The 24,036-nt window shown below is 30.4% G+C and overlaps 1 protein-coding gene across 3 annotated transcripts in view; it reads right to left on the reverse strand.

Moving 5' to 3' along the window:
• Positions 1–8,860: 8,860 nt before the first annotated feature.
• The window catches only part of LOC145255758 (telomerase-binding protein EST1A-like), a 232,684-nt gene continuing 217,508 nt past the window's right edge, over positions 8,861–24,036 (reverse strand). For all 3 annotated transcript variants that reach the window (XM_080114411.1, XM_080114409.1, XM_080114410.1), the window contains one exon: positions 8,861–22,866. In XM_080114411.1, the coding sequence (XP_079970537.1) occupies positions 22,739–22,866 (128 nt within the window). In that variant the 3' untranslated portion in view covers positions 8,861–22,738. The remainder of the gene's footprint in view (positions 22,867–24,036) is intronic.

Genomic DNA, 24,036 nt, shown 5'->3' on the forward strand with positions numbered 1-24,036 from the left:
AAACTGAATATGATGTAAAATGAAACGTGTGGTAAACTGAATATGATGTAAAATGAAACGTGTGGTAAACTGAATATGATGTAAAATGAAACGCGTGGTAAACTGAATATGATGCAAAATAAAACGCGTGGTAAACTGAATATGATGCAAAATAAAACGCATGATAAACTGAATATGATGCAAAATAAAACGCATGATAAACTGAATATGATGCAAAATGAAACGCGTGGTAAACTGAATATGATGCAAAATAAAACGCATGATAAACTGAATATGATGTAAAATAAAACGCATGGTAAACTGAATATGATGTAAAATAAAACACGTGGTAAACTGAATATGATGTAAAATAAAACGCATGGTAAACTGAATATGATGTAAAATAAAACACGTGGTAAACTGAATATGATGTAAAATAAAATGCGTGGTAAACTGAATATGATGTAAAATAAAACGCATGGTAAACTGAATATGATGTAAAATAAAACGCATGGTAAACTGAATATGATGTAAAATGAAACGCATGGTAAACTGAATATGATGCAAAATAAAACGCATGGTAAACTGAATATGATGTAAAATGAAACGCATGGTAAACTGAATATGATGTAAAATGAAACGCATGTTAAACTGAATATGATGTAAAATAAAACGCGTGGTAAACTGAATATGATGTAAAATAAAACGCGTGGTAAACTGAATATGATGTAAAATAAAACGCGTGGTAAACTGAATATGATGTAAAATAAAACGCGTGGTAAACTGAATATGATGTAAAATAAAACGCGTGGTAAACTGAAAATGATGTAATATGAAACTCACTAGAAAAGAGAGTGAGCATTAAAATGCTTCTTATGCCATTATTATTTTCACCAAACAATTATAGCACATAAATATATTGTATGTTCGTTTTTAGAAGTTATCAAGAGACAATGTGCACCATTTTCAGGTTGTCCTCTCAAGTTTTATTTGCACTGCACACTCCTTACTGATGTGAGCACCCATGGTGAATACAAAACATATTGGGTGATAGTTAATATAATATACAAACAAGCCAAGCTTGTCCCCCCTCCATGAGTGAAAATTTTACTTTCACCATGACTAATGTTTGTGCAAAATTTAATAAAAATTCAAGCAGTGGTTATTGAGGAAAGTGCGAACAAATGAACAGACAAATGATTTTAGAGAAATTTTACCCTTCTAATGCCCCCAAAGGGAGGGCAACCGGAGTTATCCCAGAAAACCTGTTCTGGCAAAAATAATGTTTGTGCAAAATTTCCAAAAAAAGTCCAAAGTGTGAATAAACAAACGGGAGTGAATTACTAGGTCCAACACTTCCTTTGTTGGGGAACCAAAAAGTAAAACCACAGATATTAACTTATATATATATATATACTAGCATTTCAGCCCAGCGTTGCCCGGGTGTTTGGAGGTGTCTGTGGAGCAAAAAAAAAAAAAAAAAAGAAAAGAAAAAAGGTGGTCAATTTTTTTAACTCTGACCCCTATTATGACCCCTTAACATTTTTTGTTTTGCGCTCAAATCAGGTTATTAAGTTAGATCCATGTCCAAGGAACCTATATCTAAAATTTCAAGTGTTTAGACCCAAAATTGGCAGAGGAGTTTGGTAGAGTTGAACTTTGACCCCTTAACTGCCAAATTTCTGGTCAAAAACGGATTACAAAGATTTTCCCAAATCTCAGTACCCTATATATCAAATTTCGAGTCTGTAGACTGAAAATTGACAGAGTTATTGCATAGGGAAATGTACACACACAGACATGTTCACTTTTATAGATATATAGATATATAAAAGGATTATAATAAGTTTAGCACAAGAATAAACTTAAGATATAAATATGTTTAATATTTATATAAACAATCCAAACCAGATGAAAAAGCTCAATTATCAAAAAATGGAGAAGAGCTTAAATATAAGAAAATAAAATTTTGAAATCTACATATAAGGAAAAAACAGAAGTTTTATTATCCGACAAGGAATACTAAATTAAAAATTAAGAAATCCTTAATCCGCGGAGTTTCAAACAATGCCTTCTCATCAGATAAAAGATAATAGCAAATATAATGATGAAATGCTATTTCAAGCATAAAATGAAATTGCAAAATATGAATACTAATATATTTGCATAAAAGAAAAAGATTTTGAAATTACATAGCAAAAAGGAGTAGCTATAGCAACAAAGAGTTCTGGAATATCAAAAAGGTAGAGGATGTCAATGGAAATTCGTAAATTAAAATTCATATTTGGTAATATCCAGATGCAAATCCAAGGCAGGTAAATCCGCTGAGGTAAATTGAAATCTAAGGTCGAGAAAATACAAAATAAAGTTTGAAGAACAGTAAACAGAAAGGATATATATTTCTTCTCAAAATAAAAGTCTTTCTGAAATAAGAAAATCAAACAGTAGTTCCAATTAAAAAAATATTCTTTTTGTAGATGGGCTAAAGATGAAATGAAGAAACAGGAAAAACTTAGACTAATTTTTCCGCGTTGGACACAAGAGAGATTGATAATAAAGTGACTTAATGGGGAATAGTATTGTTATGAACAAATAAATAAGTTAGAATAAAATAAAGTAATAATCGATAATTAAAAAAATGCAAAAAAATAAAAGGAGAATGATATAAAAAATATAAAAAATAATTATACAGAATTAATGCAAATATGTTAGTATTCATATTTGCAGTTTCATTTTATGCTTGAAATAGCACTTCATCATTATATTTGCTATTATCTTTCCTCTGATTGGATGCAGGCCTGGGTGGGTTTGCCCAGTTACCAGGATCCCCCCCTCCTCTCAGCATTGCAAACAAAGTCTGACAGAAAGACAAGCTAATACAATTGGAGCCAGCGCAGCTGCAGAAATAGATGGAAAGGTGTTACAGTGCTTAACTATCCGTCTATTGGGACTCCGGATTTTTTGTCAGGGTTTACTTCTGTAGCCTTTGCCTTTACGAAGGCATCCACAAGACAGTGGAGCTATTTGCCCATAGCTGGTGAAAATTTGAAAATCTTTCCAATTTTGATGAAAATAACAGAGATCCTCATTGTAGTTATGGTTGTATCGAAATGAAAGTGAAATTCTACCTAAGTAGAGCTTTTATATATAATCAAAATTATTTAAGATGAGGAGCATTCAAAAAATAATGCCCTCTTTTTTATTCCACCTGAATGGATCAGAAGGGATTGCATTGTTATGATGACTGAACATATATTCGTGACTTGAAAGTTGCAGATATTGACAGTGTAAGACTTTAAGGAAGCAACACCTGTCATGGATGTGCGTCAGAAGCAGAGATGTGTCATCGATTTCCTGGCAATTATGCATCGAGAATGGTGGTGCCGATGGAGAAAAATAAATTCCGGAGCACAAAAGGTTGTTTGTTTTAAAAGTACCACTACCGTTTTTTGTAGCTCTTCAGCTTCAAGTAAAGGAAAAAAAAAAAGTAATAAAAAGGGAGGTATTACTTTTGAAACAACCCTTGTAGAAATAAATAATCCTCATGTAAAAATATTCTGAAACACAAAAGAAAAAATTGATACAATAATAAAATTATGTTATAGAAATTTTTGCAATTCAAATTTGAAATAACACAATTCGGATCTTATTGCATTATTGATGTGTTTTTTTTTTCTTTTTTCCAATACTTTGAGAATAAAATCTAGGACAGAGTTAGATGCAATTTAGATAGGAATAAAAATAAAAATGATCTCAATCAAGAAAGATTTCTCCACTCATCAGATGGAAAGGATCAAGTGTAGTATTAAAACAGATACTACACTTTGATCCTGTTTTTAGATCAAATTATATTTATACTTAAAAGTGGAAATGTAGACTTCTACAAAATTTGTTTGCATTTTATATATATATATATATATATATATACAGTGGGGAAAATAAATGTTGGGCACATCCCATTATTCTTTATTTAACACATTTTTTTATGCAGCGAATGACGCGAAAATTTAACAAGAAATAGTTACTAATTCAACAATAACAAATAACTTTAGAAATAGCCGGAAAAAAGTATTGGACACACTAACACAATTTCATCTAATATTTAGTTGAAAACCCCTTATTGGCTATTACAGCTTCGAGACGTTTTCTATACGACAAAACTAATTTATGACAATGTTCAGGCGAGATTTTGGCCCACTCTTCAACACATACTTTCTTCAAATCCTGAATATTATGTGGATCTCTCCATAGATTTTCTATAGGATTTAAGTCTGGGGACTGACTCAGCCACTTAAGAACATCTATTTTGTTCTGTACGAACCAATCGGAGGTTATTTTAGCAGTATGTTTGGGATCATTATCTTGTTGAAAGATCCATCCTTGTCGCATACCTAACGCATTGGAAGCAGGCAAGAGATTATTTTCAAGAATTTCCCGATATTTGGCTGCATTCATCTTTCCATCTATAATATGAAGTGGTCCAGTACCATTTGAAGAGAAGCATCCTCAGAACATCACATTTTGACCACCAAACTTTACAGTGGGGAGGGTGTTCTTGGGATCGTGCGCTGTGCCATCTCTTCTCCATACTCGAGGTACAGAGTTAATGCCGAAAAGTTCCACTTTTGTCTCATCGGACCAGATCATATTCTTCCAGTAATCATCTGTTTTCAATAAGTGGTCTCTTGCAAACTCCAGACGAGCATTAACATGACATTTTTTTAGTAATGGTGTCTTTTGAGGTGCACGCGATTTAAGACCGTTGCGTCGGAGTACATTACTAATCGTTGGTTTCATTACTACTATCTCTGCTTCTTCCAAATCTTTTTGAAGTTCGCCTCGTGTGGTTCTCGGTTGCTGCTGAACTTTTCGTACAATCTTTCTTACTGCTCGATCCGACATCTTGTGAGGAGTTCCGGTGCGCGGACGGTTCACGGTTGAGTCATGCACCTTCCATTTCCTAATAAGGTTTCCTATGCTTACAGGGATTTTGAATTGAGCAGATATACGCCGATAACCAATTCCATTCTTGTGCTCGGCAATACTCTTATCACGGACGACTTGAGAGAGTTCTTTACGTTTACTCATCCTGAGAATCTTCACGCGTGATGGCTTACTGGTGACTAACGTGTTCCAATACTTTCCAACGATGTAGAGTATGGTCTACAACAATCGAAAAACTTCTAAAACGTATAATAGTGTCGGCAAATTAAAATGCAAATAACAATTTCCAGCATTATTTATAATAAATAATAATAAAATATAATTTAAAACAATGTGTCCAATACTTTTTTTCCGGCTATTCTCGTTTTTATTATATAATTTTTGTTATGCATTAAAAGGTTCCAATTTCTAAAATTATTTGTTATTGTTAAATTAGTAATTATTTCTTGTTAAATTTTTGTGTCATTTGCTGCATAAAAAATGTGTTAAATAAAGAATAATGGGACGTGTTTAACACTTATTTTCCCCACTGTATATATATATATATATATATATATATATATATATATATATATATATATATATATATATAGCATTTTTGTTATTTAATTTCTTTAATACGTCATAAACAAAATTTGTTAGATTTTATTCTATGTTCAAAAATATTTTTTTAGTATTTTTGTTAAAATCCTTTTGTGTGCTTTATTTTTTCTGGGATAAATATAATTTTCATTATTTCATCTAAAAAAAACAAACAAATAAAAAACAAAAAACTGAAGAATTGTATTTGCAGCTGAATCATAATGCTGGCAAACGTTTGTTGTCAGTAAAATATTAACAAAACATTTGAAAACAATTCTCAGAACTTGAAGAAATTACTTAAAAGGAAACAGTCTACTTGATGATGGCTTCTGGCACTGAATTTGGAAATTGACATGCAGTGTTTATCAAAGAACTTATCCATTATATTTTAGGTTGGATGTTCTTTAGAAAGCAATATTTTTTCAATTTTAAATTATTAATATATAAGAAAATAAATCTTTTTATAATTGGATTTTTTAATGATAAATGAATAAAACTTCCTATATAATTAGCCTGTGTTTTTTAAATATTTTTAAAAATTAGTTAGAGTAGTGTTTTCAGTAATAAAACACAACTCTCTTTCGTATCGCGTGCACTAAGTGCATACTTCGAGCAATTCAAAATAACACTGAAGGCAGATAACACAGACTCTTTATTAAGTTTTTTTCTTCAATTTAACATCATGGTGAGGGGGGGGTATAAAATTCGGATGATGGCGTCTATCACTGAAATATTAATTTTAAACAAATAAATATTTGTTTATTTTTATATTGCATTGTAATTTGGATTATAAACATATTTTAACATTTTTTAAATAATTTTTTTTCACTCAAACTAGAGAAATAGAAAACTTGATCAAACAAAGCATATGAAAATGATGAGGAACAATTTTCTGATAAACACTGCTTGTCAATGTCAATTTCAAAACCAGAAACTCTCTTACAAAAGAAAAAAAAAAGAAAAAAAAAAAGATTTTAAAAAGAAAAAATTTTTATCTATATTTTTCAATAAACATGTGTAAAAATACAATCACAGAAATGATTTGGAGAAAATAAAAATCCAATAATGCTAGTAACATAACAATCACAAAAAAATATTTATCCTATAAATTGGGATAGAGGTGAATAATATAAAAAAAAATCAAGCGTGCTTACAACAACCCATATTTTCCATTAACATACAGCAATACCAAATACCAAGGTTCCAGCCATGGAGCAATGGTTAGCACGTTAAATCCACAGGCTATTTTATTAAATACAATGAGTCTGATTCTCACTGGGTGCCCCTGAACCAAAGCTAAGTGTACTTTATGACAATTTTTTTTTTTCAACCAACATTCTCATTCTTTGTCAAACTTTTTGAGATAAAGAAATATTATTTTTATTATCGGCTACCATTCTCATTAAAAAACAAACAAAGAAAATTGAATTAAGTTCTGTTTTTATATAAAGTAGGTCAAAATAATCTAACACATTTGTATGGTTTAACGAAAACAAATCAGAATAAATAATGAAAAAAAGTATTTTTGTATTTCAAATGTACATATGATGTCATTTTGTTTTACATTTCAGATTACCTTTATGTATTTAACATCACACTTTCTTTAGGACATATGTACATTTGGAAAATACTTCATTAATTCAAATGAAAAAAAAAAAAAAAAAATGGCACCATATATGTAGATATTAGGAAAATAATATTTTATTAATATTAATTTGTTTTTAATAAACCCTGCAAATGTGGCAAATCAGTTTGCCCAACCCCTATATTTATAATATTTCTGCTGTTTGACACCAGGACTGTTTCGATTGTTATCAAATTCATATCATACAAAAAAAATAATAATAAAACCATTAAAATGATGAAGACGGGACAAAGTAAACATGGACAATGAAACAAAACTGATCTACCCCATAAATTGAAAGGGTTCTAGTTTGAGAGTGCTCAGTGTCTTTCCAATTATGAGAAACAGCTGAAGATGACCCAAATTTAACCCAATAATGTCTATGATTTTTTTGAAGTATCAATAATTAACCATATTTCAGCAACATGTACATTTGTGAAGGGATGATTTCCATACACATATACCAATTCTTTTAAATTAGCGTTGTAGTTGAGTTTTTTTTTTTTGATTATCATAAAAACCAATGTAATGTATGCATACATTTTAGCAAACGCAAAAGTACACTCATGGGAGTTGATTTACAGATTTTCGTTTTACTTGTAGTTTAAAATCAGTAAATATTCATCATTTGAAAAATGAGGTACTATTGCCACATCTAGGCAGGAGCTGCTAGAAAAACCTTATCCTGCCTTGATAGAGTTCAAAATAGACTTCGTAGCCTACTGGGGGATGTCCTTTTCTCTTCCCTGCAACCTCTATCTCACAGAAGAGATATTGCGAGCCTGTCTCTGCTTTATTGTTATTTTCATGGCAAATGCTCGTCTGAGCTCCAATCTATGGTCCCCTCTCCTCGCCAAACTTTCACAAAAAACACTTGTCTAGTTGAAACCGCTATCAATAATTTCCCCCACTCTTTATCTGTGTCTAAACCTAAATGTAGATTCCATGAACAAAGCTTCTTTCTTAGAATTGCATGTCAGTGGCACTCTCTTCTGTTTGCCTGCTTTTCAGCTGACTACAATTTGGTCATCTTCAAATCCAATGTAAACAAATTTTTGTTGAACCATCCCCTTAAGTAATCCAATTTCCCAAATTTCCACTACTAATGATGACTACAATATTATTCCATCGACTACTGTACACTCATTAATCCTTATCCTTGAGTGGCCACTGGATCTTTATAAGTGGTTACCCTTTGTAAAAAAAATTATCATTAGTACCAACAATGGAAAATTAACTTAACAAAAAAAATAAAAATTATTTTTGGCAACAGAAAAATTTTTTTTTCTAATTTCAATACTCCAGAAAAGTCCAGATTTTAACAATTCCAATGAATTGTTCCAATACTAATATAGACATCTATATTCAATTATAAAGATGGCAGCGTTTTTCAGATATTACACTTATTGTCTGATGTATATTGGAAACACTAATGTTTCAGTTTTCAGCATACTGTGAAAATTTAGAATCTATTATTCAATCAAACATTTTTGGTAAGTCATCTTTATAACTAACCCACATTTTTATATTAATGTCTTATAACGTCAAGTAAATCTTTGAATATAATTTTGCTAAAATATAATCTTGTATTCACAAAACATTTCGGTAATAAAGAAAAGAAAAAAAATTGTCCATTAATGTGTTAAAGCAGCAGAAATATTAATAATAAAAAAAACCCAAAAACTCAGATGAAAGTGAGAATATGAATAGCAAACATTTTTTACATCATAATTTAATTTTTTTTTTTACATAATTTTTTTCTGTCCACTTGAGGCTTCCATATTACATCAATCAATCGATACAGGTTTAAAAATAGATAAAAATAAAATAAAAAATTGAAGAGCTCAAAATGGAAATCAATAATTCTTCAATCAATTCTTTTATATCATAACATTTCGTCTCAACATGAAAAGTGTAAATTTAAATGTACGATTTCTGCAATGATTTTACAAGAGCGCAGAGTTTTAATTTATGTTTATGTTTTTTCATGTGAATATTTTGAGGGAAGAGTTTTCATCAATGATTTATGTAACCAAAATGTGAAAAAAAAATTTTGCATCTTAAAAAAAAATAAAAAAATAAAAAAATAAACCTAAAAAATAAACCAAACAAACGATTCGTTAATACAGAATTTTTTCCTAAAAAGAATATTAAGAAAAAAAAAAGGAAACTAGTTAAGTATTGACAAATACATATTTATTTCCTCTTTTCTTAAAATAGCATAATTTTGAAAATTTGTCCTTGTTGGATAAATAATTTTTCAAATGAATTGGAGAAAAAAAAAAAGAAAAAAAAGAAAAATCAATAAATAACGAACTAGAATCAAATATTGGTTTTGTAGGATGAAAACTATCGATGACCAAAATGGACAAACCGACTTTACTTTATTATAGAAATGTGTTGCATAGATATCTGATGAGAAATATTTTTATTATAACAAAAAATAGAACATTTTTTTTTTACCAGAGCCTTTATTCTCTTCTCCTTGTGTATTTCTTTTCTCCTTTTTCACATTTTTTTTTCTTTTTCACACTTTGACCACCCAAACATTTCATGCCATCAGCTTTATACCTAATAAATATATCTACACATTATTATATATACATGAAAGAAAAAATGTCTTCCAGTTAATTACACTTTCAGAACATTTCATTTAATAAAATATATCTGATAATTAATTTATAATGTAAAAATATATATAAATATATAAAAAAATAATGCATTAAAACATGTTAGGGAAGGATTTTCAATATTTATTTCAATAATAAAGATTTATAATGACATGAATGACTATACAAATGCAATCATGTCTTAATTGTAAATCTCATCAGTCAATGTCCTGAAATTTTCGACTGACACATTTAACATCAGACATTTGCATAAAAACCTTGATTATATGCCCAAAACACTTAAGTACAAATCCTAGTAATGAGAAAAGCAGATATTTTGAATACGATTGGATGCCCCTCTCCCAATTTGTAAAGGCCATTACCTTCTCCCCTTGCATACATCTGTTCATTTGTGTATGCATGTACACACACAAAGCTAATATATATTACTTAGGGCAAGTAAGTTACACAGAAACGTTTGTGTTCCATTCCCAAAAGAATTCATCAGGCTAAATGCAGAAATTCACATTCTACAATCTTTACTAGGTAATGAGTTGGCTTTTGGTTGTTTAGCCCACATATAAATAAAGTACTATAAGCTTATAAAAAAAGGGGGGGGGTTATGGAGATGAATAAGGATGGGGGTAGTTAGAATAGGAGCAATGAAATTAAAATGCTGGAGGTTTCAGTGCCCACTGCTTGCCTTTAAAAGATATTTTAGAACATAAATGTATGCATTTAACCTAGCAAATTCTTTCCAGAATGGAACAAATTTTCCTATGTACCTCGATTGCACATATTTTTATACTACTACTAAGCACCGTTGAAATAAATATTACAACTGAAATATATGCATAATATATTGTTATAATATTTGTGTATGTGTGTACACACATGTTGTAAATGTCTCGACCCATAAAATATTTATTGTTATACAATAAATGCTGGAACTAAAATTCTTCTTTCAAACATTTTCTTACTTGGAAGACACATAATCTGTACATATTTTCTAGAATAGATTTAAAATTTTTAATATGATGTTATCTCCTAGTGCTTATAAAGTTCTTGATTTGTTATCTCCTAGTGCTTATAAAGTTCTTGATTTGTTATCTCCTAGTGCTTATAAAGTTCTTGATTTGTTATCTCCTAGTGCTTATAAAGTTCTTGATTTGTTATCTCCTAGTGCTTATAAAGTTCTTGATTTGCTAGCATAAACCCCTAATTTAAGATGTTTTTACATAAAAAAAAAATCCAACAGAGTCAAATCCAAACATTTATGGTAATCATTTAACTGGCTTTTGATGTTCAATCTATTTCACTGGAAATATGTTATCCAGATATTTGCATAGATCATTTACAAAATGTGATGAAGTCCCAACCCTATTGAAATCCCATATTTTGCAGACTTGTTTATCACACATCGTCTAAACTAGATAATAAATATTATCAATGCTACTATAAAATAAAAAATAATATAAAAAATGTCTATAGCAACTTGTCTATGGGTCCAGACATTTGCATCACCCTATGTGGTGTGTGTGCATATATATATATATATATATATATATATATATATATATATATATATATATGTTGCATATTTTTCCTTAATGATTGTGTGATCAAATAAAGTTTATCTAACTTCAATTTGTCATCACTTATTTCTTATTTGTTCCACCCATTCGTATAGAGCTTTCTGTATCTTAGTAGGTTATTATATAAAGATGATTTTTTTAAATTTTTATCACTTTATTATATATAAACTTGATAGATATAGACTAGAATGGGTGTTAAAAGGACAACACTGAAACAAAAATTTAAACTGACATGTTTCAACAAATATATTGCTTTCATCAAAATATTAATTCAGAAATAAAACCTCCCAATTGGTTAAGTTCTTTTTTTTTATGTCAATTTCAGAGTAAAACGTTATTTGAGTATAGATATGTGCAGTTTTATTTATAAAACTTCTGATGATGCTGAATGCGTTTCGAGAAACACGTTAATAGAGGTCTTTCATTTTTCAGCATATATACACACACAAGGTGGTGCAAAAGTCTGGACGCAATCTTTAATATAAATCTCACCTGTCTGTTTAAATGCATGTATGTATGTATGTATGTCTGCCTAAAACTTTTGATAGAAGCGACGGATTTTCACAAGATCGGTATCATTTTGAAGCTCGAACCTTCGGACGACAAATATCGAAAAATTGATTAAAAACATTAATTCCTTCACACTGGGCACTGGAGTTGCTTTTTTCACCGATATTTTGGAAAGTCAGCCCCTCTTTTCAATTGACTAGCCTTAATTTAAACCTTCACCACTTCTGGTTTGGTGGTTTTTACCTTCTTTTCCCCTTCACAGTATGGGTTCGAGCCTGCCTGCCTATCATCTTTTTTTCTTTTTTGCTCAACACACATCTCCAAACACCCAGGCTAGTATACTGAAAAGTATACAATTCACAATAAGTATTCAAATTGATGTTCATCTTCTTTGAAAAAATTTTCTTCTTTGAGAGACACATGATTGTCACACATTTTCGAGCATAGGGTTTTAATTTTTTTTTTTTTTTATAGTGTTTCATTTCTTGTGTGACTGTAAAGTTTTAATTTGCTAACATAAGCTACTGATTTAAGATGAACACCCCTATTAGAAAACACATGCAAAGAACTCAAATCAAGAGTTTTTCAACCAGCCTTTAACATTCTCTTCATTTCTCTGGAAATGTGTTATCCCAAATATCTGCATATATTTGCAAAATATGATGGAGTTGCAATCCTGTTAAAACCCCAGATTTTGCAGAATTCATAATGGCACGTCATCTGGACAAAGATAATATATAAAATTATAAATATTATTTAATTTTTATGTTAAAAATAAAAAGAATCTTTTTAAGAGCTGGTGTATGGGCCCAGGCTTTTACACCCCCACTCCATATTAAAAAATATGTCTTGGTTTCCATTTACAAAATAAAAAGAAAAACAACTTATGAAAATATTATAATATAAACATTAATAGTCACTTTAAAAAAAATGGCAGGACTAATAACTGATAACAGGCATGATAAGCACATTTTCGTCCTATGCAAATACATCATGAGAGTGGAACAAAAATATATTGAGAGGGGGGACATAGCTGGTTCAGTGCAAACAAAAGTAAGATGTTTGTGCTTTATTCAAATGAATTTCCTCCCCAGAGTCAAATATGACAGAAATTTGTCAGCATTATACCAAGTTGTAATAACAAGGGCAAAACTTGAGTCTAGGAATATTTTTAATTGTCAGGGTGTGTATGTTTGAGCTTCAGTGTTGATTGTGAGATAAAATGATTGGTTTAGAAAGAGAAATATGATTGGCAAAATCATTAAAGTGGCAACATGAAAGAAAATCAACCTGGTATTAATCATTTACTGGAATTAACATATGCTTTGTCTTTCATCTATTTAATTAATTGCCTATCAACAATTTTGTGGATTATGTTATGTTTTTAATATTATAATTAAAAAAACAAAAGCAAAAACAAAAAAAAATCAGCTAACTTCAAATGATTTTTTCGACAAATTTTTACTGATGGAAAAGTTTTTCAGATTCTGTACATGTTCTAAAATACTCGAGTGAATTATTTACAAAAATTTTTGCAATCTTTTACATATTTGAGGTTTAATGTTAGAAGAGTTACTTCCCTTGAATGATTAAGCATGAATCAATCATTATATTTGGTTTAATGTCCAAATTACATAATCATATGGTAAATTGCTTTTAGAAATTGACTTTCAAAGTTTTATCTCTCTTAAGTCCATTCTTATCACTGCCTCCCATTTTTTTTTTTTTACTTGATCTTCCTTTATCAACTGAACCTGTTACCTCAACTGGTCTACATCTACTAACCCCGAAACTTTCATTCTTTCAACATGGTTATACCCTCAAAGTCTCATGCTACACACATCTACCTATATTATCTAGATTTAATTTTTCACTGAAATCATTAGATTTAAGCCTGTCTTTGGGAAGAAGTCAAAACTATTTAAGGCAGACATGCTAACTGCTCAAAGTGTGAAGGAAGTTTACCAGTGAATGTTTGGATAGTACAGGAAACATTTAACATTTGGGAGCAGAGCATAGTTCTAAATCCAAAGACATTGCCTGGCACACTTATTTCATATATTAAGCAGTCAGCATATCTGCTTTAAATAGGCCCCACTCAACGGCATGCAGGGGAGGGGATTGAGAGGCTGGTGGCTCTGGTTATTCAAATTTGGGGGAAGGGCCCAATCATATTCAAACTATATCATAGTATTTCTCACTTCTAAGACATACGAGTCCTTGGGTTATACAAACATGGGAGTTGGCTCCCAGGCATCACCAAACCTCTTTATGCCACTGTCTTCACTGCCTGTACAGTCATTCAATGACAGTAACTCCTTTATCATCTGACAAATAATCCTCCTATATTAATTATGCAGTACATGCTTTACAAGGGGGTGAGGCGTCATGGATATCGATGTGGATTTTGACAAACAGTTCAAATCCAACTGGATCTACTATATTCACTTATATATTATACCCTATAAATATTCATTTAAGAAAATCACATTTTCATAGCTGCAGATTGCCCAAATAAGCTATAATTTTTCTCTCTCGTGAATATTAACCCAGTTGAACAATGCTAAATTAGCAGTTCTGATGGATGTATAACATGGCTACAAGATCTGACATTTGGAATATCTGATTGGAGGAAAGTTTTACGAGTCAACTGTAGAAATTCTCTAAAAAAAATTTCTACATTGAAATAAAAATCATTTATTGAAATATGTGGGCTTTTTTTTTCAATGTGACCTGTCCCTTCATTTATAGGAATCTGTCAATAATTGCAATATTTATTAATTAGTTCATTGTAGGCTTTTGTTTTTATAGAAATTGCTAGAGACAAGGTGTGAAGCCACTTGATGTAAGAAGCTAACAATGAAAGATGATACTTGCAAAGACAGGAGATGTTTCTTGACCTAAGTCTTGAAAAAGACCAAGGATCTAAGTAGGAAGAAAACGGTGAAGAGGAAGAGAGTTCCACAACTCTGCTTTCTTGGAAAGAAGTTACTGGAATAAGAAGTTTTATAACAATGTGGTAATTCAATAACCTTATCATTTGGTATGTAAAACCAATAAAAACATCAAACTAATCTCACAGGAATTTTCCGTTTTTAATTGCTATATAAATTATCTTAGAAAATTCACATTGGTATAAAAGACCCCAGTTACATGATCGTCTGGCCTAGTGTGTAGGCATAGAATACAAAATGTTTAAGTAACATTAAGATGGACATTCATAAAAACATCAGATAGAAAAACAGAAAAAGTGTTTGAGAAAATCTAGAGATAAAACAAATAATGGAATTTTAAAAATGTAAATAGAAAACTCAACTCAAAATACAAAATAGTTGCAGATAAGCACCACAAATAGTATTTCCAAAATGACAAAAAAATTTTAACATTTCTTTTTCCCAACCCATTCTTCAATGATAATTAATGCCTTCAATTAAGACATTTAATAATGCAGAAATAATTGACATCCATTTTGTAATCGTAATGTTAAAGCTAAGAAATCGTAATGTTTTACAGATCAAATCGATTTCAGGCAGCTCAGAATGAGCAACCACAAAAAAAAGGCACATTTTGTCTTTGAAAAAAAATCTTTTTTTGGACTTCTGGTTTTATCGCTTATGATGAATTTAAAAAATTTATAACGAAAAATGCAATATTAAAAAAAAAAAAAAAAAAATTGTTTGAATACAAATCCAATATTAAAAACAAATAACTTTTTCAACTTTTATGACACCATCTTTACATAATGTCTTTTTATTTCAATGTTTATCTTTTATATTTGTTTGTTTATACATTATGTTTTAAAGAAAAAATTGTGTATATAAAACTACATTTTTTTTATTATTTATTTTTATAAATCTCCAAATTTTACAAAACAAAACATTTTATAAATAAAATCGTTTCTTTTTTCTTATTTAAAAAATAAGCATACAACAAAACATGCTTGTAAATAAAACTATGCATTCTTTGGGGCTTTTAGTAAAACTTTGTAAATATACCTCATCTCTTTAAAAAAAAACAAAAAAAAACGAAACACCGTATAAAAAAGAAAGAAAATGTGGTGTTATGGCAAAATGTATCATTTTTGTTGTTTTCCATTCTAAGGTGAGTCAAATCAATTTTGGCTTTATACTAAAGAAATAAATAAAATTCACAATATTGCACCAAATTTTAATTGTAGAGTAAATAAATCATTGGAGCGAAATGACATCTTTAATCTGATGAATGATGAAATCTTGATCAGAGACAATAAAGCACTTTTGTGAGGATTGGATTTCAGTTAAAATTAAGAGAAACTGAAATTTGTATGAAAAATAAATACTTTTCATAAAAATGATAAAAAAAAAAAATGACTAGCTCTCGAAATGTTGTCAAATTCGATTGACTAGCTCTTTTTGATTTTCCAAAAGGTGATAAGACAAAATAATCCACAATATTAGTTTTTGTCTGATTTTTATAGATTTCTATTGTTTTAATTTTTATTTTGCAAATATTAATATGTTTTCATATTTACATGAATTATTTTAAAAATACTAGTCTGTTTTTTGATCTTTGTAGATTTTTTCCTTTCTTTTTGCAAATATTTATTAACAATCATTAAAATGAAACAGTATTTAAAATTATTATTATTGCAACCCAGACATGGGTTTAGTGGTAGGACTAAGGGAGGGCATGTTTTTTTTTTTAATAAAATCAAACAGGGTTTATACAAAAGAAATCTACAAAATTCAGACAATTTGTCTTGTCATTGTTTAGAAAATTAAACAAAACTAGTTGATAAAATTTAGCAACCATTTAGGGAGGTAATCACTTTAGTATAACCAAAAATAAAATAAAAAAATTTCTTTACTAGAAATCTTTAAAAGGAAATAATTAAAAACAAAATGAAAATGTCTAAAAATTCTTAAAATAAATACAATTGCTCATATCATTTCATTTTTCATTAATTTTTTTTTTAATTAAAAATTTTTTAATAGACATTTATTTCAAGATTTTGTAGAATTTTGAATTATAATTTAATAAAAAATAAGATTTTCATTATTATATGTAAAATAACTTTTTTTTAAAGGTGTAAAATTACAGATTATTATTAAAAAATATTTTTAAGTATGAGAAAAAGAGATCATCGTACAGCAAAAAAATATTTTACTTTATTTTCCAAAAAAATTTTTTGGTGTTTTTCTTTGTGTGGCAAATAATGTTTTTTTTTAGAAAAAAAAATATACATAAATTTCATATTGCTGCCCAAAATATTATTTTTTTTCATAAAGCATATATATGTTTTTTAATATTGGAAATTTGTTTCTGACGGTATACAATATGTTATGCATGAAGCTGCTTTTTTTGTTGATGTTATTGTTCATGTGGTTAATATTACTCAATTAGTACTCAGGGTTAGATATAATGCCAGCAGCATTCTCCATAGATGGGTTGAACCGGTTTCCTCCATAGAAGGAAGTTTCATGGGAATATTAAGTTCAGAAGCAATCCCCCAATCACATGTATATCCCAGATTTTTCCAGGGTGGTGTTGACATCCACCTACATACAGCACCCAGCATTTCCAAATGTTTACCCATCTGATACTGGTCTGGGTCATCATTGCTTAACTTCAGTGACCTGACAAGAACTGGTGTCAACTGGTGATTATGCCATATGCTGGATATAAACAAAGAATACATCAAAGTGCATTAAGACTCATTTTGTGGTATTCTTTATTTATATTCAGTCCCGCAGACTAAATAAATTGCATGTTTAGTAAAATTACCCATGTAAACAATAGCATCAACAAATAAAGCAGCTTAATGCATAACATATACATACACACAGGGTTGGCTAAAAAGCCTCTACAAAGATATTTACTGTTATGATCTATCTATTTCAAGAATAAACTACTTACTTAGAGACAATACATACAGTTACATCTAAATGTTGTGGCTGCGATTCGTGGCAGTTATGGACCCAGAATCATGATGTGTACTTCTGTAACATGCTTTGGCTAAGACACTTTTTGTTAATTATACCACTGTGGTTGTCTTGATTGTTACTGGCCTGCAAGTACATAACTACATATGTAATTAACAAAAAAATAACCAAGCAAATTTTTTATATTGATTATACAGTAAACTTTTTTTCATTTTTGTTTTGTGGCGTATCAATCTTTTAGGGGTTTATGTAATGCCGAAACAATACTCATTGTATACAATTAGATGAACACAAGTTGCTGTTGTACCCATAACTGGAGGGAAGTGGAATTGTTAGTTAATACTTTTCGCAAGTGCATACAGTTTGAGATCTTATGTTAACCCATCATAAAGTGTCATTCCAAGGGATGAATTCGTCCAACTAATTTCGAATCAAACTAAACATACTGAATTCGTCTTAGAAAAAGATGAGAGCAGTTTCAAACATTTGATTTTAGCAGCATAAAACTCCATTGTTTCTGACTATATAATCAAGAAATTTGCTTAGTTTTTATTTTAATATGTAGTTAAACTATTATCTCCAGAAAGACATGGCCAATCATATATATATTATTATAATCATATATATATTATTATAATCATATATATATTATTATAATCATATATATATTATAATCATATATATCTGATTACATTGTGCAACAAATTTCAGGTTAATAAAAATACATGCCATATAAGACTTGTTTCGGTGTAAGAAAATTATTCCAATATTAAATCTGACCTTTATTTCTTTAAATTAGGCACCATTTTCATGTGCTATAAATGGTTTGATTATTATTGGTTATGAATGAAAAACATAAAATTGTCAGTTTAAATAACATTTGTTTTCTTAACGCTCTTGTATTAAGCGTCACCCCCCATTTTTATATTTCAGCAGTAGTCTGCCAACATGCCAGGGTTCCATTTTCCTTTAAAAACATTTCTCCATCACTGAAATATCCTGATGGAATTTCTCGACATGTTCATCACTCACATCACTAAGATTCTCCACAAAATTCTCAAAAAAAAAAGTACCTAATTCGACAAAAAAGCCAGAAATGGATTTTCCATGTCATTGTGCATATAAAAATGGCCACAGATGTTCTGCACTTTTTTTGTGTGTTGCACAGCATTATTTGCTTTTTATTCAACTTTATTCCCATATAATTTTATATGCTAATTAACATATTGTAGGATAGTTCTTTCAAGTAAGGTCTTAATCATATCATTATATTTATTTATATATTATATAACTATATTTTTTTAGTATATGTATTAGTGAAATAGTAGCTAGACTGTGTCTAAATTTTGTTATTGGGGATTGGGGAAATGGTATTTTCCACTGGAGAGCCATAAATTTAATAGCTATCCTGTTTTTAAATCTCTGAAACAACCTCATCATAAACAGCTGATAATCCCTGTTTTCTAGTTTACAATTAAATTTAAAGTTTGTTTTTTCTTTCCACTGTTATAAAATTGATATCTCTTTAGTAATTGTGAATTTTCTAGCAGTGTGTCGGCTTATACAATTTTGCAATATGCTGAACACAACTAGGAATTAAAATTGCATTTTTTACTTTACTATATATTTTTTTTTTTTATAAAATATGCAAAGCTTTTCTCTCTTTCTCTATATACACACACACAAACACACAAAGTAGTTTGCTTGAAACGTTGCTGGTAAATAAGTATCTATGAAGGGTGATAGCAATGCAGAAAAACCAAAATGATGAAAGAAAGTATGAACAAAAATAAACAATTGAAGATAGTGTTTTGATTATGAATCTTCAGTTTCGCACATCAAATCGGTAAATATGAGCTTAATGCGAAATATTAAAAGATATCAGGATGGTCTAATATCTGTAATAATTTAAAAAAAAAAAAAAAAAAAAAAAGAATAGAAAAGTGGAGCCATCAAGCGAAGTGAAAAAATTCAAGATAGCTACCCCTTGAAAAACACGAGGCACACAGACAAATAGCAATGCCACAACAGATGGAAATCATATACTATAAATATATGCTTCTTATCTTAATATTTATTTTGGTTGAATTATTATTTTATGTTTCATATTTATTAAAAGATGGGAACATTTGAATAGTTTTAATCACATTAGAATCAATAAATATTAAGCTGTTATCACTTATCATTTATAAAGTTTAGACATACTTCAAGATATATATCTTTTATATATGTTACTAGTGTTAGCCTAGGAACTGATAGGGGGATATATTGTCAGCAATAGTTGATTAAACACAAACTATGATACCATGTAAAAGGCAAACACAAACATAAAATGTATGTACATAGCAAAAGTTTTCCTTAAGCAATGTATCAAGTCACCATCAGACATCCCATCAAATGTAGGCAATAGTAGACTTTGGTTAAATGTGTTCATTTAGATACTTAAATATTCAGTTATTATTCGACAATGTTGTAATAACAGTAGTAATGTGTGACCTGGTATAACAATCAAATATAAAGATGAATGTGTAATATAGATCAAGATCAGCTCAAGTGAGACCTAACAAAAGGTAGTTGTAAGGATATAAGGACATGAATAGAAATTATCATGAAAGATGAATGCATAATTTAGTCCAAGATGAATTTTTAGGAAAGCGCTCTAAACAAAGCACGAAACCACTAAAAAAAAATCAAGACTAAGATAATGTGCAATTTAGTCCAAAATGAGTTCATATGAGATCTGATAAAAGGTAACTGTAAAGGAGGGGGGGTATATAATAAAGGGGGAATTCAGTTTGAGTTTTATTAATAAAAGGTTTATGTTTAAAAATAAGCGCTTCTGAAATCCTTAAATTCCCAATGTTTCTGACTGAGGCAAGAATGCGAACATGGATACTCTGTTGTGTTATTACATGAGATGTCCTTGTAGGAGGAGGAAGAGGAGATATTTATGTGTTCTTTGATGCACTGGTGCAAAGGTAAAATAGTGTATTACAGATTGTCAACTTCATAAGTGCAGAAGCACAATCCTGTTTTCAAAATAAGGCAATTAGGGGTCTGAAGTATGGCTTGTGTCTTTTAGATAAATATTGCCATAAGGTGGTGCCAGTGTAGAGAGGTTGAATGTCTAAATCCTCTTTGTGCATTGCTCTATGAATGGCAGATGTGATTTTATCACTAATGAAAGGAAATTTTGGGAAATAGATATTGTTAATGGCATGGTGTCTGCATCTTTTAGTGAGGCTGCCTAGGATGGAAGTAGAGGGTTTGGTGGAAGTGGTTGGCATGTCACATTTTGTCAGCAGTAGCAGAACATTTGTTTTGAACATTGGTAATCTCTGCATGTGCATACACTAATTTATCTTTAAGGCAGACACGAACCGAACAAAGTTTTCTACAAAATTTAGTCTGTATGAGTCTATGCTTAATAATGCTGGAATTGAAGAACGAGAGTGAGCAAGGGACGTTGGGGTGTTCAATAGTCTGTGTTGTTAAAAATGTTGAATATTTTAATGGCTTCATCAAGAGACCGTGTACTCCGTCAATAATAATATGTGGGAGTGGCAGGTGCTTAATACTTGTTCAACTCAATCCATGTGTGCGATAGCTAGGAAACCGGAAAGATTGGAGCCTGTAATTTGTTTATATGTGTATTGTTGGAATGTAAACTATGTGTTGTCACCGATAATGCATAAAAGTTGAAGTAATATTTAGCAGTAAGTCTCATATTTACTGATTTGATAGATCAAAAATCTTTTGAAAAATAAATTTTGTGAAGATTCGTAACCCAAATAATGTCTTCAATTATTTTGGTTCATTCTTTCACCATTCCTCTTTTTTTTTTCTTTTTTTTTTTTTTTTTGCATTGCTATCATCCTTATATATATATATATTAAAAATTCAGATAAATATGGTACCGAAAGTTTCAAAACAAGAGAGCAAACAGACACAAAAATACTGGTTTTGTTCAATTTTAATCATAATTATGAAATGCTCACTGCAATATTTGATCCATGGAGGCTCAAATATGGCTGAAGAACACCAGTGAGTGGCTAATAACTAAAACTCAAGAAAAAAACGCAATATTTTTTTTTTGTCTGAATTTGCTCTTCTTGCTTGAAATCTAATGTGCTCTATTAATCTGAAATGTTATTATATCATAAATTATTACTATGTTTTTATGAAAGAATCAAGCACTCTGTTGTCTTTTATTTCTACCAAATGAAACCAAGTATTTACTATATTCAAATTATTTTTCTTCCTTCAGAATATGTTTAAAATAGAATAAAAGTGAAATTGTAAGATTTTTATATTGAGGATTTCAGTCCTTATTTTTTCTGCAAATTGCAATTGCAAAATATTGTTTTAGATAAAAAAAAATATGTATAAAAATTTAATATTGCTGCCGAAAAATTTAAAAAAAAAAATCTTTATAAAAGCCCATTTATGTTTTTTTTTTATTTTACTGCACTAGGATAATTATTACTTGCATCAATAAAAAATTTTAAAATGGACAGGAGGGAAAAAAAGGGAAGGATTCAAACAGGGTTATTGAAAACGAAACTGTAAAATCTAAGAGGCAAATGAAAAAAATTTTTTTTTCAAAATTAAAATAATAGAACACATATACATTATATATATATATATATATATATATATATTACTGATGGGCAATTACAAAAATCAATGTGTGGAACTGTCATGTATTGGCATTGTTGTATTTGGTGATCATAAATGATTCACCGGTCAAACCGGTCAGCCAAAGATGTTGGCCTGATTGGTAGCAAGGGTTAGGGTATGGTGTCCAATCCTCCACTGCATCATAGTCGTCGTCATCATCATCCTCTGTCAGCCCAATACCATAGCCATGGTTTGAGACTATCCATTGTTGAGTTCATGAAGTCCCGACAGGCACCTAGTAGTGTTCCCCTGGGGATAGAGGTCCAGGAACCGTCTGAGAGACGGTAAAAGAGCTCATGTCACTTTGCACCACTTGAGAAAGCTTGGAACATCTTTCACTGGAACGTTGTAGGTGTGGGCTTTAAGGCAGAGGTTGCGGTCGTCAGTAAGAAGGACAACATCCCGTTCCAGACGGACAGGGCCTTTAAAAAAGAAAAAAAGAAAAAAAAAAAGATAACATTCAAGTACCTATTTACTATGCCCCCCCACGGGACAGAGTTAGACACCAGGGTCGTTTTTTAACGTGGAAAAAAGGTACAAAAATAAAAAATTGCCTCAGTCGTGAAGGACTGATCCTCCACTGACAGAACAAGAAATGGAAGTGCAGCATCTGAAGAATAGATACTACACTTTGATCTTGATAAAAAAGATAACATTAAAGTAGCCATTAAATAATCCAGTCTATCATCGTAACTGTGAGATTATTTTCTATATATTATCTGAAATGTGACCCAACCTTTTTTTTTTTTTATTATTACATTTTCACCTCAAACAAGGCACATTGCCACTTAGGTGAAGGGGGCTACTATAAGGGGCAACAACTACTGGGGTACTATGTTGGGATTTGGGTAGCAAGATGTCGGTTCACGTTACACTTGAACTTCTACATGTCAGTACAGTAGGGGAAGCAGGGACCTGGAATGGAATTCCAGAGTCTAGCGGTTCTGGGGAAGAAACTACTGGAGTAGAAAGATCTTTTACATCTAGGGATCTCTACTGTGTGGAGGTGGGACTTAGCTGCCTGTTGGGTTTGTCGAGGATGTCTACGTCGTTGGGGCACAAGTGTCTGCAGTTTGCCAGAGCATTCACCATTAAAATACTTGTAGAACAGGCAGAGGGATGCAACATTTCGTCGATAGGACAGAGGCTGAATCTTAGATGCCAGTTCAGGGCCTATCAGATTGGCGACTCTCTTTTGAACCTTGTCTAGGAGCAAGACACTAGTAGCAGATGCACCAACCCAGATGCTCCATGGAAAAATATTTTTTCTCTCCCTGCTGAACAATGTGCAAACGAGACCACTGACTGGTTCAAAACTGCAATCGAAGCGCATGTTCCCATGCGGAAATTTTATAGTAAGCCCCACTCTCCCCAATGGTTTACGTCGACTTGTGCAACTGCCATTACTCAAAAGCAGCATGCATACCGTAGGTTTAACCGACATAAGTCCAGTTCAAACAGACTAAAGTATATAGAAGCTAGAAATAACGTTAAGAAAGAAATAGCGACAGCTAAGAGAGAATTTACGGAAACCACTAAAAAGCACATCGAAGCACAAAAACTAGGAACTCGAGACTTCTGGAAAATCTACA

Source organism: Euprymna scolopes, chromosome 31 (assembly GCF_053919585.1).
Source record: "Euprymna scolopes isolate OS-2025 chromosome 31, ASM5391958v1, whole genome shotgun sequence".
NCBI classification, from domain to species: domain Eukaryota; kingdom Metazoa; phylum Mollusca; class Cephalopoda; order Sepiida; family Sepiolidae; genus Euprymna; species Euprymna scolopes.